The 16970-nt window shown below is 36.8% G+C and overlaps 2 protein-coding genes across 8 annotated transcripts in view; one reads left to right on the top strand and one right to left on the bottom strand.

Annotated features, from left to right (window-relative positions):
- Window positions 1-3288, bottom strand: part of Aln (divergent protein kinase domain 1C) — a 13290-nt gene extending 10002 nt beyond the window's left edge. Inside the window, exon 1 of one of the 2 annotated variants that reach the window (XM_083048954.1) lies at window positions 2823-3288. In XM_083048954.1, coding sequence (XP_082905080.1) covers window positions 2823-2972 — 150 coding nt within the window. In that variant the 5' untranslated portion in view covers window positions 2973-3288. The other variant, XM_083048955.1, reaches the window with a different exon arrangement.
- Gbs-76a (Glycogen binding subunit 76A) overlaps window positions 2742-16970 on the top strand; it is a 32361-nt gene continuing 18132 nt past the window's right edge. Inside the window, exons 1-2 of one of the 6 annotated variants that reach the window (XM_083048949.1) lie at window positions 2742-2885; window positions 13508-13577. In XM_083048949.1, the coding sequence (XP_082905075.1) occupies window positions 13518-13577 (60 nt within the window). In that variant the 5' untranslated portion in view covers window positions 2742-2885; window positions 13508-13517. Of the gene's footprint in view, window positions 2886-12220; window positions 13447-13507; window positions 13578-16970 lie in introns of those variants that run through there. The other 5 variants (XM_083048950.1, XM_083048948.1, XM_083048945.1 and 2 more) reach the window with 5 other exon arrangements.

Raw genomic sequence — 16970 nt, 5'->3', positions numbered from 1 at the left:
AAGCAGTGGTATCAACGCAGAGTACTAGAGAGAGAGAGATGAGAGAGAGAGAGAGAGAGAGAGAGAGAGAGAGAGAGAGAGAGAGATAGGAGAGAGAGAGAGAGAGAGAGAAGAGAGAGGAGAGAGAGAGAGAGAGAGAGAGAGAGAGAGAGAGAGAGAGAGAGAGAGAGAGAGAGAGAGAGAGAGAGATTACTATCGCATCAATTAAGTTTACGAGTAAGTTCATATCAACAAGTTCCTACATACTCAATAAATAAATGTTAGTAATAAGTAATATATAAAGTCTCTCCAAAGAGTTAAGCTATCTATTTTAGTCGATTTTTCTAATTTAACTTGCCGAGAAACAGTTTCGAGCCAAATACACACTTGACCTCGTTCATTCACGCGGCAAGTTTATCACGACGAACGCGTTTAAAATTTCACGTAAACAATATTTATTTTATCGGTGACCTTTTCAAAAATGTTAATAATGCTCTGATCGATTTTCGAATCGAACCTTTTGTTCGTCGGCCGGCAAAACTCAATATCTCCTGACACAAGTTTAATCTTTTGTCAATGCATAATTTTTCACCATTTTATCAATGTCTAACGGATACCTGGGTACCAACTGCGTTTTCGACACACTGCGATGATTTCTTTATAATACTGCTGAGCATCGAATATTCTTTCACGTTATATTTTAGGAGGTTTTTTTAATACAATGAAAGTCTCTTTGTATTCGTTTCGCGCGGAGAAAAGTTCCAATACAATTTTTGAAATTTAAATTTGCTTTGAGTACCCGTTCATTGATAGAAGAATTAAGTCAAAGGTACGGGAATACAGTGTTTACGAAATACTTAAACAAACTACTAGAGTGCATTCCTCACGTCAAAATAAAAAAAGTTTATATATTACACTGATCAACAAAAAATACTGATCAGCAAAAATAAACTTTTGTTTAGTTAATGGATGTTCGAACAAATTTAGAGTTTTTTGGGAATGCTGAATTAAAAATGACAACAGTTTTGCCGAATTGGCTCTAGTTTTTGAGGCAATGGATATTCAAATAACGATTTTACCCCAATACGATCTGCAGTGCTGACATATGCAGCAGGGTTTGGTCTATGCATTAATTGTGATTATCTGAATCAGCTTACTTTGTTTTTATATTAGTTTATTGAACATACAATGCCATTTTGATATTTCATATACACTCGTCAACAAAATTAACGCATATGTATTTTAAGTCAAAATTTCGCATAATTTCAAATAAGCATAACTCCGCTAAAAATGATCGGATTTGAAAAAATTTTTTTTTTCACTGTCAAGCTTGAAGTCTCTACTTAAAAACCATTCGTCAGATTTTTAATTTATCCTCCTCCCCCCGTACGCCACTGCTTCAAAAGTAAGGACGTGTTTTGTCTCTAAAAAAATTGCGTACTTTGACGCACTCCACGGGTGAAATAAATTTTTTCGCAATCTTATCATAACTATCGTAAAATGTGGACTTTTTACTACAAATTTAAAAAAAAAAGCAAAGTTCGTACGATTTTTTTGGTTCGCGGAGTTATTACATATGAAAAGTTACCCATACATTTTTTCCATTTACCGCCAGCATTAATATTACCAGACACGCACCACGAGGTTGCTGGTTGGATTTGGCGCATAGTGTGTGTGTATATGTGTGTGTGTATGTGTGTGTGTGTGTATGCGCCCACGCGTGCGTGTAAATTTGGGCTCAAATTCCTTAAACAACAATTAGAGCATGCATTAATATGCGTGAACGTATAGAAGAAGTAATCTGAAGACGAGGCGGGAACACACAATTTTGAATGAGAACATTCCTACATTTCCCTCTCCTAACCATACGCCCGCACGCATACGCACGCACGCACGCACACATACACACACACAGCAGAGAGGGTTTGGAGTCATTAAATAGAAAAAATGTATGGGTAACTTTCATATGTAATAACTCCGCGAAAAAAAATCGTACGAACTTTGCTTTTTTTTTAAATTTGTAGTAAAAAGTCCACATTTTACGATAGTTATGATAAGATTTGCGAAAAAAATTTATTTCACCCCGTGGAGTGCGTCAAAGTACGCAATTTTTTAGAGACAAAACACGTCCTTACTTTTGAAGCAGTGGCGTACGGGGGAGGAGGATAAATTAAAAATCTGACGAATGGTTTTTAAAGTAGAGACTTCAAGCTTGACAGTGAAAAAAAAATTTTTCAAATCCGATCATTTTTAGCGGAGTTATGCTTATTTGAAATTATGCGAAATTTTGACTTAAAATACATATGCGTTAATTTTGTTGACGAGTGTATATACTTTCGTATGATTTGAGGCAGTTTCCATATGATTTGGGGATAGGCTACGTCTGACTATTACATTTTTTGCATTTTTTGTTTTTCATGGGGTACCCATTATCTTAAAAATTAGAGCCAATCTAGAAAAACCAATGCCATATTCAGAATCAGCGACACAAAGTGAGTATTTCATAAACACGCTGTAGAAGCGAGTTTTCGCCGTCGGTCAAAAATTCCCGAATGTACTAAAAACTGTGATTTGGCACGTGTACGAATTCGCCGCGCGAAGTCCATCAGCGATCCGGCATCCGGCTCTTTCCACCGGCCGGAGGCTGCGTAGAGTAGACGCGCGTGCGTCCTTCAACCCCTCGCTGGCGCAGGATTTCTCACCCCTTCGCTCACACTTTCACACCGACAATCTGACATATTTATACATTCCATCCCGTGCCGTCGAGCGCGAGGATCGTAGTAAAGTTCCGCGATTTGCGCATACCACACCGCATCGGAGCAATTCGCGCGCGGCGAACTCACCACGATGGACACGTGACGCCAGGCCTCGAGATTCGTGCACATCACACCCCAATATAGAAGCAGGTAAACGACGAGGAACAGACCGGACACCAGGAGAAGCGTCGCGAGCTTGTAGTTGTACACGAAACCGGGCAGTCGGCGGACGTTCATGATCGCGTTGTTGATAGTCAGATTCTTGATTGGGGATTAAGGTGAGCGTCAGAGAGAGAGAGAGTATATATATCTTTTATTTATGTTTCTTTCGTTCCCCTCTCTCTCTTTTAATCCCTCATCCGCGACCGCGACTCATCCGGGCTTCGTCGTCTTCCACGGTGACGCTGCGACATCCCGTCGTCCCGTCGCCGTTACTGTTGCCACAGCTGCGTCTCCCAGCGCAGCCGGTCGTCCTGCTGACCCGCCGTCGCGTCCAGTCGCGTCGTGATGGCGAGGGCGTTTGCAGCAATGCGGCATAATCTGCGGCGCGTGCGAGAGCGAGGCGAGGAGCGTCGCGACGCTGCGCCTCTCGCGGCGAATCTCTCGATTCCCCTACAGGAACGTACGCCGGCGGATCATTTCCCCCGGGTGGAGAGATGATGATCTTCAGTGGTTGAAATGATATCATTCTTCTCAAATTCGTTTTCAAATTCGTTCGAGAGTACGCTGTAGTTTCATTATGTCTGATAGATGAGACTTGCGTACTTCGATATTCATCCGTTCTAACAAAAGTTTTGTTCTTGCACACTACATATTCTAACCTAACGCGACTGGTACTACTGACACCTGACACGCCGTTACTCTTAATTGCGTGACTTGAAACTCGCGAATGCGGAGCGTGTCGTGAGTACGCGTACAGAACAGACTATTATTAGTTTTTTAAACGCATAATTAATAATGCAGTCTAGTGTGTTGCAATTTTTTTTATTCGTTCTTTTTTTTAAATTTTGCTCAATGATTGATTGCCATTTATGGGCATTTTTATTAGGAAATAATTTTGAAGTAGTTTAGGTAAATAAAAAAATTGTTAGCAAAATTCTAAATGTAAATTTCACGCATCGATAACACTAGTTTACATAAAAAAAAGATTTTTTCATTATTTTAAAGCAGACAAGGTGTTTCTTATAGATTTTCGGATGCTGAAAACGATGCCGCAGACCAGTTTTCACCAGCACATTAGGCTTCTGAAATAATTAAGATTTAATATGCAAAAGTGGCTTGTTTTGGTGATATTTGAGATTTTGTTGTGAAAAAGGTTAACGTTATCTAGAAATTCTGATTAAATGTTATGAATGTATTGTTCATTTCCTATAAAATACATTTTTTTTAATTTCAATATCTTTTACTTTTTAGTCATGTTAGAAAGGATTTTTATAAATACAAATTTTGCCGAGATAGTAAATATTCCGTCTATGATGATGAAGTCATAGAATTATACTCATAATTTGTAGTTTATTAAGACTATCGATACAGATATACAGTGTAACTTATCGTGATAGATTCCACTAAATGTATATTTATATATAGGGCGTGTCATTTTAATTGTCTACCTTGAATTTTTCGAAACAAAATGCATTTTTGAAACAAATGTTCTAGACAAAAGTTATATAATCTAAAGGGGGACAAATAATGATAAATTTAATTTTGAAAAAAATAATTTTTTTCCAAAAAACCTTTTTTTCTCAAGAGCATCTCCATATGAGTAGTTCCTAGCTTTAATCTTTCATAAAGCATGGCTAAAAAGTAGATATTGAAATAAAAAAAATGCATTTCATATGGAATGAACAATACATTCATGATATTTGATTAGACTTTTCACATAACGTTAACCTTTTTTATAAAAAAAATCTCAAATATCGCAAAAAAGCTATTTTTTACACATTAAACCTCAATTATTTTGGAAATTTGACGTGTTAGTGAAATTTGGTTTGCGGTATCGTTTTCAGCACCCAAAAATCTATAAGAAACACTTTGTCTGGTTTAAAATAATTTTTGGATCTAAACTAGTGTAAGAAAAATGTTTACTATTTTTTATACTGTAGAATCTAAAAAATATCATAACGTATCTGTTAAAGATTGATAAAAGCAAGATTCGAGTAGTGCCGTCTATGAAGCATTCTATAGAATTGCAGCATATTATCTTTTTACATTTCTTTAGAATCGTTCTCTTCATTCCTTTCTTTTCGAAAGTTGAGAAATTTGAAAATGCATCTACTCCTCAACTAAAAAAATAAAAAAGAAACGTAGTTAATTATAAGAACAGATGCTTCTTTCTCTCTCTCTCTCTCTCTCTCTCTCTCTCTCTCTCTCTCTCTCTCTCTCTCTCGGTCGTTTTATCTTCCAGCGTCTTTATCTTTTCGCGCGGTACATTTCGAAATGATACAACATCGTAGGCGACGCACATGCGTCGCGTCGGATCACGTCTCCACGTTCGCCAGCAGCTTCCGAATCGCGCGCGCTACCGAATGCGCGGTGCGAGCGAGCGAGCGAGTAGAGACAGAGACGCACCTGCGTGCCACGACGCGCAGCTGCGACCTTCGATGCCCTTGTACCGCCGTTCCGACGGCCGTTCCGACGGCGGAGAGACGTCGTTGTCATTTTTACACGGGACGCACGTCCACGTAGAAGTCCACGTAGAGGCTGCTCTGTCGTTCCGTCGACATCGCCGTCGCTCGTTCGTTCGTTCGATTCATCTCCCGTTGACAATCGGTTAAAGATTCGCGCTTGTAAAGTCGAACACCGGAAGTGTTCCGCCGAGCGGGACGTGTCGTCATCCGCACGCGAGTGCGTTCCGCGGCTTTGCTTTTCCAAAAAAAGGATTAAAAGAGGGAGGACGCTTTCCGGAAAATCGGTGAGTACCACGCACGTGTGATGGATCTTTTTTTTTTTTTTTTAGAAAGAGTAGACAAAAATATATATTTTAGATAGAGACTCTGACATCGATATCTCATCTTCTGATACAACAAATGTCTAAAATGAGATAGATGTGATTTCCGTTAATTATATTTAATAAAATTCTTTAAATTATGTAGCTCAAATCTCGAAAACTTTTTTCTGTTCTTAATATTTTTTTTTAATTTGAAAAAAAAAATTTTATAATCCTGTTCTGATTAGAGGATAGAATTAATGAAAGTATTGATACTTCTCTAACCGTTTCCGATTTGCTTGCTTTATAACCATTTACTTCTCGGGCAAGTACAATGTAAATCGATGCGATATGATTCCCGTGGGCAATTTGCATTAAGCGCTCATTCTCACTACTTGTCAAATCTCGCCTTCATTATCGATGTCAAAAAATCGGCGCAGTTATATATCAGACGAATGGAACACAGATTTTATCAAAAAGCAAGTAGTGAGAATGAGCGTTTAATGCAAATTGCCCACGGGAATCATATCGCATCGATTTACATTGTACTTGCCCGAGAAGTAAATGGTTATAAAGCAAGCAAATCGGAAACGGTTAGAGAAGTATCAATACTTTCATTAATTCTATCCTCTAATCAGAACAGGATTATAAAATTTTTTTTTTAAATTAAAAAAAATATTAAGAACAGAAAAAATTCATATTTGATTTCTTCACAAGATTATTTAAATTTCTTTTTGGCTATTGAAACAAAATAAAAGTAATATAATAAATAAAAATATTGTGTAAAATTGTGTAAAATTAAAAAACAGGAAAAAATTAATAAACTTTTCATATGTATAAAAGTGTTCTTATGATTTTTTTTTCTCTTAAGATTTATCGCAGATTGTACGAAACAAAAAAATCGTGGTTCACATTTTTGATTAATGAGAATGTAGAAAGTTCATCGATTAGACAAGTTATCATAAACTGCCTGCTGGATCTGACGGTTCTCCACCAATCGCGAGTCTCTGAATTTCTCGCGGCGAGAAATACATTTGACAACGCCACCGCGAGACCTTCGACGTATATCGTAGAAGATTGCAATTGCTCTCCTACACCAGTCCGTACCGTCGGACGAAAATAAACGCGATTGTACAGTCTACAGCTCGAAAGCGATCCACGTTCGATGATTTCATCTCGCGCGTACGAAAGCGTGGAATTTTTCCGTCTGAATTTCACGGCTATCTCGTTATCTTATTACATTGCAGAGTCAAGCTGAGATTGAGTCCAAAATGAGCAAGTTTGCCGACAAGTTTGCCCTTTCCAATTAGCTTCCATTAGTTTACTTCGCGTAATAATCGTACAATTATAACACTGGTAAATAAAAAAAAAACTTTTGTTTAGTTGCCAAGGATGTTCGAACAAATTTAGGGTATTTTGCTGAATCCAAAAATGACAACAGTTTTGCCAAATTGGCTCTAGTTTTTGAGATAATGGATACTCAAATTACAATTTTATCCTAATATGATCTGTAGCTACTGACATATGCAGCAGGATTTGGTTTGTCTTTTTATTTTTTAACATTGTTTTTATCTTCAACGTGATCCTGATGACATACATAAAAGAAAATCGTACAGCATTTTTCTATGCATTAATTGTGATTATCTGAATCAGCTTACTTTGTTTTTATATTATTTTATTGAACATACGTCATTTTGGTATTTTATATATATATACTTTTGAGATGATTTGAGACAGTTTCCATATGATTTGGGGATAGGCTACGCCTGACCATTATATTTTTTGCATTTTTTGTTTTTCATGGAGCATTCATTATCTTAAAAATTAGAACAATCTAGGAAAATCAATGCCATATTCGGAGAATCAATGACACAAAATTATCCTAAAATCGATCTAATATAATTGACAATAAAATCAGTGCTGACCAGTGTAATTGTTATCATTCAAGAAGAGAGTTACGTTGGTTAATGACCTGTCGTGGTCTGATAAAGTTCGCTGCTATCTACGAACGCGCGAGAGAGAGGTCATCGTCAAGGAAAGGGTTTCCCACTCTCCAGTCCCGTGTGTATGACTCGTTTAAAAAGAGGAGCGAGTTTAGTCTTTGATCGAGTTGAGGTAGGTTCGCATTTGACCTTTAACCTTCTTCCTTTCCCTCCTCCTGCTCCTTTCTGTTCACCTGTGCGTGTTGTTCATGCATTTCTTAGTTGCTCGTGAGAGGTGCGAATTGCGACTGCGATCAAACGTCACGTCATGCCGATCGATCAATCGATCGATTAATACGCTCGCAGACGTTCACCAGACCGTAGATCGCGAGGAGAGACCTTTAAGCTGAGATAAAGGTCACGGTTTGCCGCAGGTTTCTACCGCAGGCTGTCATTCGGTTGATTTTCATTCTAGAAAATCAAAACTACAATTATTAGGTTTTGCATTTTTGCGGTAAAAGATCTGGTTTTTCTTTTAGTTCAAAATTAATTCAGAATTAGAGTTAGTTTTGCTGTGAAAATAATTTATAATAAGATGAGAAAGAAATGCACTCTTATCTCAATTTCGAGAAAAATTGAGAGACGCGAATCTTGCTTCTACGTCCTTGGATGGAATTAGTGAAGGTCACCTTGATGAATGTGGCGTTTGATACGACATGCCGGATGGATTTTCCTCGAATGTGTGTCGCGCCTGCGGCATCGCATCTACCACGTGGTTCCTCGCGCAGATAAGCCGCTTTCCTCCTACGTGATTCCTAGAAAGGTCATCGCCAGGGGTCGTTCCCCTCGGAACGGCAATCCGTTCAGCGCTTTATATATCTTATACCCACAAAGATTTTCTGCTCCGTTTTCAGGAAAAGCGCGCTCTAGTTAAATTCGTAAAAATTCTTTAATTTGCAATATTGATTTTTGTAATTAATATATCTGTTAATTTAGCAAAAGAAAAACTATTATTTTAGCATTGAAACCAAATGGCAGTTACATTGTTCGTAAAGTACTTTCCATGATATTGATCTTATTGATCATTGAAAAGTTAATTACATACGTGATTCATTAAAGTGTAAATGTAAAAATATTTTCAATTCATGATCGCCAACAATTACCATCTAGAACGAAAAGAAGACTTGTAATGATTTATGATCGGCTCATATAGATTCAATATAGCGTCTTCGCTTCTTATCCGCTCTGCAATAGCGTGAGTTCAATTTCATACACGTTAATACGCCGTACAAAATAATATTTTAGAATATATTCTTCTTTAATGAATGAAAGAAAAAATATTTTTTTATTATCGAAGTAGAGTTGATACTTTTAAAACATTTTGTACAGAACTTTAATCTTTTTTTAGCTATATAAAGTCAAATACTTCAACATAATAGTCAACTATTTATCATTGTTTGAATTAAACTCGTAAAACTTGAACTGTATAAAGAGTCACTTAGCTTGACAATCTTGAGAGAGAGAAAGAGAGTAACTTTTCAATCACGCGTTGTATAAAAGTCTATATTATGCATCATCTAACACATCTGTCTTTATTTGAATACAATTGAATCATTCTATCATTTTTCTACGCTTATTCTTTCTCGACTTTTTATATTTAGACATTTCTTTTAAATAGTTTGATTTCTTTTAAATAGTTTGATTTCTTTTAAATAGTTGGATTCTTCAAGAAAAAAATTAAATTATACTGTATAAAATCGATTCGCGTAATATTAACTACTTCACGTGTAGGTCTTGAGATGGAGTATTATTTGTTAATGGAAACTTAAACGATCGTCGCGAAAAAAAGCTTACAAGCTTATTATTACGTGTCGATCGTGCGTGACGTCTCGCGATAGGTTGTCTCGTCGTGCGCGTTTCCTGCAGACGGCGAACGACCGACAGAAAACCGGGCAGGGAGTGGTTATATACAGTCGTCGAGAAGAAAAAGAAAAGAAGAAAAGAAATGAGGCGGGCGAGAAGAAAAGAAAGACAAAGAGAGAGAGAGAGAGAGAGAGGAGGGGGGGATAGAGGTAGATGGTCGATTCTGTCTCCCGGTGTATCATCATCGAGTGCAACGGCCAATCGGCCGATCGCATTTTAATCCTCCCCGCGGCGAATCGGTAATAATGATCGCCGTTTGCTCGTTACTAATGAGGTCCCGATGATACGATGATTACGCCATTACGCGAGGAATTATACGCGGGATTAAACGTCGAGATTAAGGGTGCCGTCACATGGGGCGTAACTTGCGTAAGCGTAACCAGCGGATCGCCAATCACCGAGTTATTCCGATAGAACTCGACGAAGGGCTCTATCGGAATAACTCGGTGATTGGCGATCCGCTGATTACGCTTACGCAAGTTACGCCCCATGTGACGGCACCCTAAGAAGGACGAATTAAAGGGTGCGAAGTATTCGAAAATTTGCACTTTTTCGTCCAGGTGTGGTATCATTGGTCCGTCATATTTTATGACAGGAAGGAATCTGTATCTCCTATGTCTCCTTGCGAGAGAGTGTTCAGGGACGCATCTCCTTTCAGACACGCGAGTCTGACAGGAAGGTATCTCCGGACTCCGGTGTCTCTTCAGAGAAAGCTGAAACTGTGTCCAACATCTACATAACTTTGGTTAGGTTCGCTATGCGCATGCGCTAAATCGTTGATGCATGCTCATAACCTGACTGCTTTTGTAGCAGAATAAAAAATAATTCAGATTAAAATGATCCTGCGATTTGACCAATCACAGCACAGGATCATTTTAATCTGGATCATTTATTTGATTTTGTCACGAAAGCAGCCCGTGTCATGTAGCACCCTAATCTAACTCGACACGTACCCAGATACACAGACGAAAATGCACAATATACGTATACAATATATCTAATACAATATACCTATACAATATACAAATACAATCTCGCTTCGGCTCGTACGCATTTCGAGGAAAAGTAATAGAATGAGACAGAATCATAGTTTGTCTCACTCCTTATTGGACACAATTGTGCGGATCTTTTTCCCTTTCTACCTATATAAGTTCTATGGTGTCTCTTCGCGAGAGAGTGTTCAGGTTCAGGGACGCATCTTTTTTCTAAGGAGCGAGATTGATCTCTATTGCGAATTAATAACAATTCATATGAGAGTCTTGTGTATACTTGTCGGAAATCACCGCTGCGTAGTGTTTAGATTTTTTCTTTCGAACTACGTTGTCGTAGGTCGGGTACAGTTACGCACTGGCGCGTAGGCGGTTTCGGCCTGTCGCGGCCTGAAAATCTATGAAATCGCGCGATAAGATCGATAGAGTGAGATTCGAGTCGCGGCAGGAAGCGAGGCCGCCGCATAATTTAATAATATTACCGGCCGTCTCGTCTGCCCCGCGCAACCCTTCTGATACTGAGATTTACGACCTCCTCTCTTTCTGCTCGCGCGCGCGCGCGCGCGAGCAGAATATCGAGAGAAGCCCTGGATTTTATCGCGTGCCGGATATGTAACATATACACCGTTTTATCTTATATATGTACTTTGTTTTTTCCGCGCGTATATACACGAAAACAGTTATTACTGGAACAGGATTCTCGATACGCGTCTTGCCCCTCGATCTTCGAAAATCGCGAGAGCTGGCATCGCGCGCTCGATTTATGACCTTTTATCTCCGACAGTTGCAGTGTGCGTTGCAATTTCAGGCATGTACGCACGCGACGGATGCACCATTTCTTGCAGAGTGATTTGCTTGATTTTTATTCGTTTAAAGCGCGATTCTACCGTAGTAGGTGTAAAGGCAAATATAACACTATAGTTCACAGCCAAAAATTATTTTAAACCAGATCAAAGTGTTTCTTATAAATTTTTGGATGTTGAAAACGATGCTGCAAACCAATTTTCACTAGCACATCAGATTTCTAAAATAATTGAGATTTAATGTGAAAATGGATTTTTTGTGATATTTGAGATTTTTTTTTTGTAAAAAAGATTAACGCCATCTGGAAAATTTTTTCTATAAAATGCATTTTTTTGTATTTTAATATCTTTTTAATCATATTATGAAAGATTAAAGCGAACTACTTTTCATATGGAGATGCTCCTGAGGAAAAAAGGTTTTTTGGAAAAAATTATTTTTTCCATAATTGATTTTACCATTATTCATTTCCTTTTAGATCATACAACTTTTGTCTGGAACATTTTTTCGAAAATGCATTTGTTTCGAACAATTCAAGGTGAAATTATTAAAATGAGACACCCTATATATTTAGTGGAATCTATCACGATAAGTTACACTGTGTATGTATATTGATAGCCCTAAACTACAAATTATAAGTATAATTATAAGACTTCATCATCATATATGTAGGTGGAATATTCTCTATCTAGCAAAACTTTGTATTTATATCCTTCTTAACATGACTAAAAAATAAGATATCAAAATAAAAAAATGCATTTTATAAGGGATGAACAATATATTCATGACTTCTTATCAAAATTTCAAAATAACATTGACCTTTTTTACAAAAAAAATTTAAATATTACAAAAAAGCCATTTTTTGCATATTAAACCTCAATTACTTCGGAAAACTGACGTGCTGGTGAAAATCGGTTTGCGGTATTATTTTCAGCATCTAAAAATCTAGAAATACCTTGTCTGATTCCAAATAAATAAAAAAAAATTTTTTTTTGTAAACTAGTGTAATAAATTCATCATCTGCTTGAAAAAAAAAAAAACGTACGACTGAATAAGAACGAAAGGTAAATTCGAATATAGTTATGAATCAAATTTCTTCTTCGACACATGCCCGACAATATTTTCCCCATCTCTTCTCATCCTATCTCCATTTAACAACATACAAATTCATCATTGATAAGACTCCTGATCAGATCCTCTTAATCTTTCGCGGGTCTCATAAATTAAAGATTTCTCTGCCTTTACGTTAACCTTCTCCGATATCCTTTCTCTTTTTTTTTTAATTTCAAAGAACTCGTACGCACCTACATATATGTATCACGCACATCACGCTCGGCCAGATTCATCGATGTCTGACAAAGTGCAAGCACTTATCAGTCGCCTTTACGAGCGGTGTTGCTATGCGATATGGAAGGGGTCTTCGGAATCACCTACTAGCTCGAACCAGTCAGAAGTCAGTGTGCGTAAGCCGGCCGGTCGTGCCGGCTCCACTCCTGTCTCCGGCTCTCGCATATACAACACGCGCTTAATAGCGGTTGCGTTGCGCTGTAAAGAGTGTCTGCCTCTCTCGGGGGCTCCGTCACGTCGGCGCGAGATCGATCGGGGACGCCCATCATGGCTGGAAAAACAGAGAAAAAGGGGGAATCGCGTTCGAAAAATCGAAGGATCCAAAAAGTTGTAAAACTCTCCTGAAATTAAATGCGCGCTGGGATCATCTCTCGGTGGGATATTTATTTCTCTCTCTCTCTCTCTCAATGATCGTAGGGAGGTAGAGTGAAGGTATACTTAAATTTCGATGTCGATCCGAAGGAAAATAAACACGGATTGTTTTGAAGAATTGTTCTTGGGGAATTCCCTTAAAATATAGATTTCGCGAGCATGAAAAGTATGTCTTGCCGGATTCTTGGGTTACCATGTGAGACGAAAAGTTATGCGCGTTACGGACTTTCATCTGTACCTGTATGGTGTACGCAGATGGGTGGACGGGTGAATCTGATTTCGAAAAAAGGGACCACTTTTTTCCTCTCACAGTCATTAATTAATCGCGCGTAGGGAGATATAATAATGTTCGGAGGTTCACGATTATATCGGACAGCTTGTACGGAGTTTTGCGATCGCGGATAGATCGTGTAATCATCACCGGCACGTATGTAAGTTTTGTTGTAGAAAGTCTCTCTCGGTCGATATACGATATAATCGACTCGGTTTTAGGAAAGTGATCATGACACAGAAGGAAGGCGGCCAGGACGAGTCAAAGACGGGAGAACAGGCGAGCTCGATGGTAAATAAATATCGCTCAAATATCCCATATTTCTAATATACATATGCATAGACAGAGACAGTATATGTAGATACAGCATGTAATATAAAAATTTAATTGCAAATTATCTTCTCTTCAAACTATGAAGTCGCTGTCAGTTGCTCTTTCCAAGTTATCTGTACCGCGTATTTCGCGTTTTTAAAGTGGCGATAAAAACCGTAGCTAATTTCGCCGGAATTGCATATAATGAGCACTCATTATGCAATTTGTTGCACTCGCGTGAGCAACTACTTTACACGTCTTGTTTCGGGGAAACGTTTCGCGAGGGGTTGGATGATGGTTCGTTCTGGATTATTATTCCACTCGGGACGATACACGATACACGAATGAATTAACATTCCACGATATAAATACAAAGGTAGAGCCTTCTTGAACGCCTTGACACCGAAAATGGGACGATTCGTTGTTCGCTTCTGCTCAGACGAGGTGATAAAGTTACGATATGCGGACTCGAAAATTTTGTCGTGATTTCGGCGACCTTCGTAGTCGTAAATCGAGTATTCTATTTTTGTTTTGATAAGAGCCCGGTATATCATAACGGACGTGAATCGCATTTTCGTGCGATTACAATGTTTCTTCAAGTTTCGTGCATTTTCGTTTCCAGTTATGAAAAATGTAGTTCTATATGGCAGAACAAATTGAATTATTGTTATAGCTCGAGTTTCATCTATATCAAGTTAATTTATACAAAATTATAAATATAATTTATTATAAAAAATTTGTTGTAGTATATTTTTTCATCGCATATTATTTTTGTTTTTATTATAACATATTTTTATTACACATATGTATGATGATTTATAATATAATAAAAAAAATTATATAATGACTAATGCGATAGAGAAATATATCACAATAAATCATATATTTTCATTTTTAATAATTTATTATTTACGAAAATTTTATGCGCAAATCGAGATAAATTCTCTGAAGAGATATCTTTATTCTTTTGTAAGATTAAAATATATTTTAATATACAATATAATTTAATATATATTTATATATACATATATACGAGGTGCATTTTTAAAGTAAGGTCCGTTTTGAAATAAAAAAAGATCTTAACATATAAAAATAATTTATTATGGCCAAAAAACTTCTACAAGCTTACTTTATTTTTCCACATAATCATCATTGACTTTTACCCATTTTTGATATCGTTTCAACAGCTTCCTAATTCCGTTGTTTTAGAGTCTGCCGCCTGTGTCTTGGACCAGCTAATAACGCCGTTCTTTAGTTCGCCGTTGGGAAATTGAATAAGACAACTTTGTGAGCTTTTTGGACCTAATGTTATGAGTGACAGTAAAGTTAGGCAATGGTATCGTTTGTTTAGAGAAGGACGAACAAATGTTCATGACGAAGAACGTAGCGGTCGCCCAACAATGATGATAGAAGGTTTAATGGAAGAAGTGAATACAAAAATTATTGAAAATTAGCGGTTTACGGTTTCAAAATTGTCTATTCAATTTCCTAAAGCAAATTTAAAAAACGAAAAGAAAAACGTACTAAAGAACGGCATTACTAACTGGTTCAAGACACAGGCGGCGGACTTTTACAACAATGGAATTAGGAAGCTGTTGAAACGATATTAAAAATGCGTGGAAGTCAATGGTGATTATGTGAAAAAATAAAGTAAGCTTGTAGAAGTTTTTTGGCTATAATAAATTATTTTTATGTTAAGATCTTTTTTTTTATTTCAAAACGGACCTTACTTTATAAATGCGCCTCGTATTATATGTATATATGTATATATATGTATTCACAATAATTTATATTATTATTTATAATTTATATTATACATATATGTATATATATACATATATATATGTATAATATAAATAAATATATATGTATATATATATATATATGTATAATATAAATTATAAATCGTGGTTGTGTGCGTATGCGTGTTAGTGAGTGTGCGTGTGAAAATCTCCTCTTTAAAATGCTTTTTTAATCATCTCGATACGATGATTTTTCGCAGAGTTATTCGCATTTAAAGTAAAAAGTTGCCTTTTTATTCAAATGTGAATATCTCAGCGAAAAATCATCGTATCAAGATGATTAAAAAAGCATTTTAAAGAGGAGATTCTGTACTATCATATGCTTTTTATCCCATTAAGTTACGACATTTGACTCACGCCGTGTGCCGTGGCGAACTCGGACCATTATTTTTCAATTTTGCATGCTCTCGTTTTGTCATTCGCCATTTTCAACAAATTTATCTCGCAACATTAAAATGAATAGATTCTTAAAGTAGAGATTCCAAGCTTTATTTTCGTTTTTTACAAACCTTTCTATCTTTATTATTTACGAAGTTATTATCATTTAAAATTTGATAATTTTTTCCCAAATTTCAAGTGTACCGCTTTTTTTTGGAGTGAGTGTATATATATATATATATATATATATATATATTATCTCATTTGCGTTTTCCTATTACAACATCTCATCTTTCATTAATTTTTATGAAATTTGATTCGATTTGATTTTTACGAAACGTAATCACATTACGTAATCGGATTACGAATTACGAACGATTCGGATTGCATTTCTCTCAGCTCTCTGTAGTATATAAGATGATTTCGTTACCAACATTTCCGCGGTGCAACGTCCCATTAATCACAAGACCGAGATAATTTATAACATGAACAAAGGTCTCTTAGCATGGTTGTGTATTTTTTTTCGAAAATAATAATGTTGATATTTGCGTTAATAGAATTTTCCATATGTTCGCTTTCGCGCAAGCGACGATGAATGAACGAATTCTTCTTCTCTTCTCTCAAGTGCAGACACTTTATTGGAAAGGGATCGTATGGATTCTTTTATCGTCGCAGATGCAATAACCGCGCTAATTTCCCTCTCTTGATTCTCAGAGTTATCAAAGTTATTAGGGTTTCGTTAATGATATAAAGTATCGAGTGTTTCTCGCGCAAATTTAAAGTGTTTCGATTTCTCATATCTTCGCTTTCCTCGCTAGCTCGATTATTTCCTCCGACGTAAAAAAATTGTCACATTATGAAATAACTTATCTAATTTCGCAATGTAATTTTCACTGCGCACTTAATGCAATAGCGATATTGTCTGTTTGAATTAGACGTCTGTAAAAACGCATACATATGTATATATATTTACATTTTTAGAGTTATTCTTTTTTAAAGTATGCGTGTATGTATGTATGTGTGTGCAAAAGAGAGTACGGGTTATCTTCAAGTGCAATAGTGAACATCGCGTATGACGATGCTTCTTGCATGAGCTTCTTTTATTGCTATCCGAATGTTAATGTGATAACCCCGTTTTATTGTCTGACTTCTCCTACCAGCGAGACAGTACTCTGCGTTGATACCACTGCTT

This window comes from Prenolepis imparis, unplaced genomic scaffold (genome assembly GCF_030444845.1).
Source record: "Prenolepis imparis isolate NDT839.2.m4 unplaced genomic scaffold, iyPreImpa1.0 SCAF_10, whole genome shotgun sequence".
NCBI classification, from domain to species: domain Eukaryota; kingdom Metazoa; phylum Arthropoda; class Insecta; order Hymenoptera; family Formicidae; genus Prenolepis; species Prenolepis imparis.
This window is presented reverse-complemented; position numbering and strand designations above follow the sequence as displayed.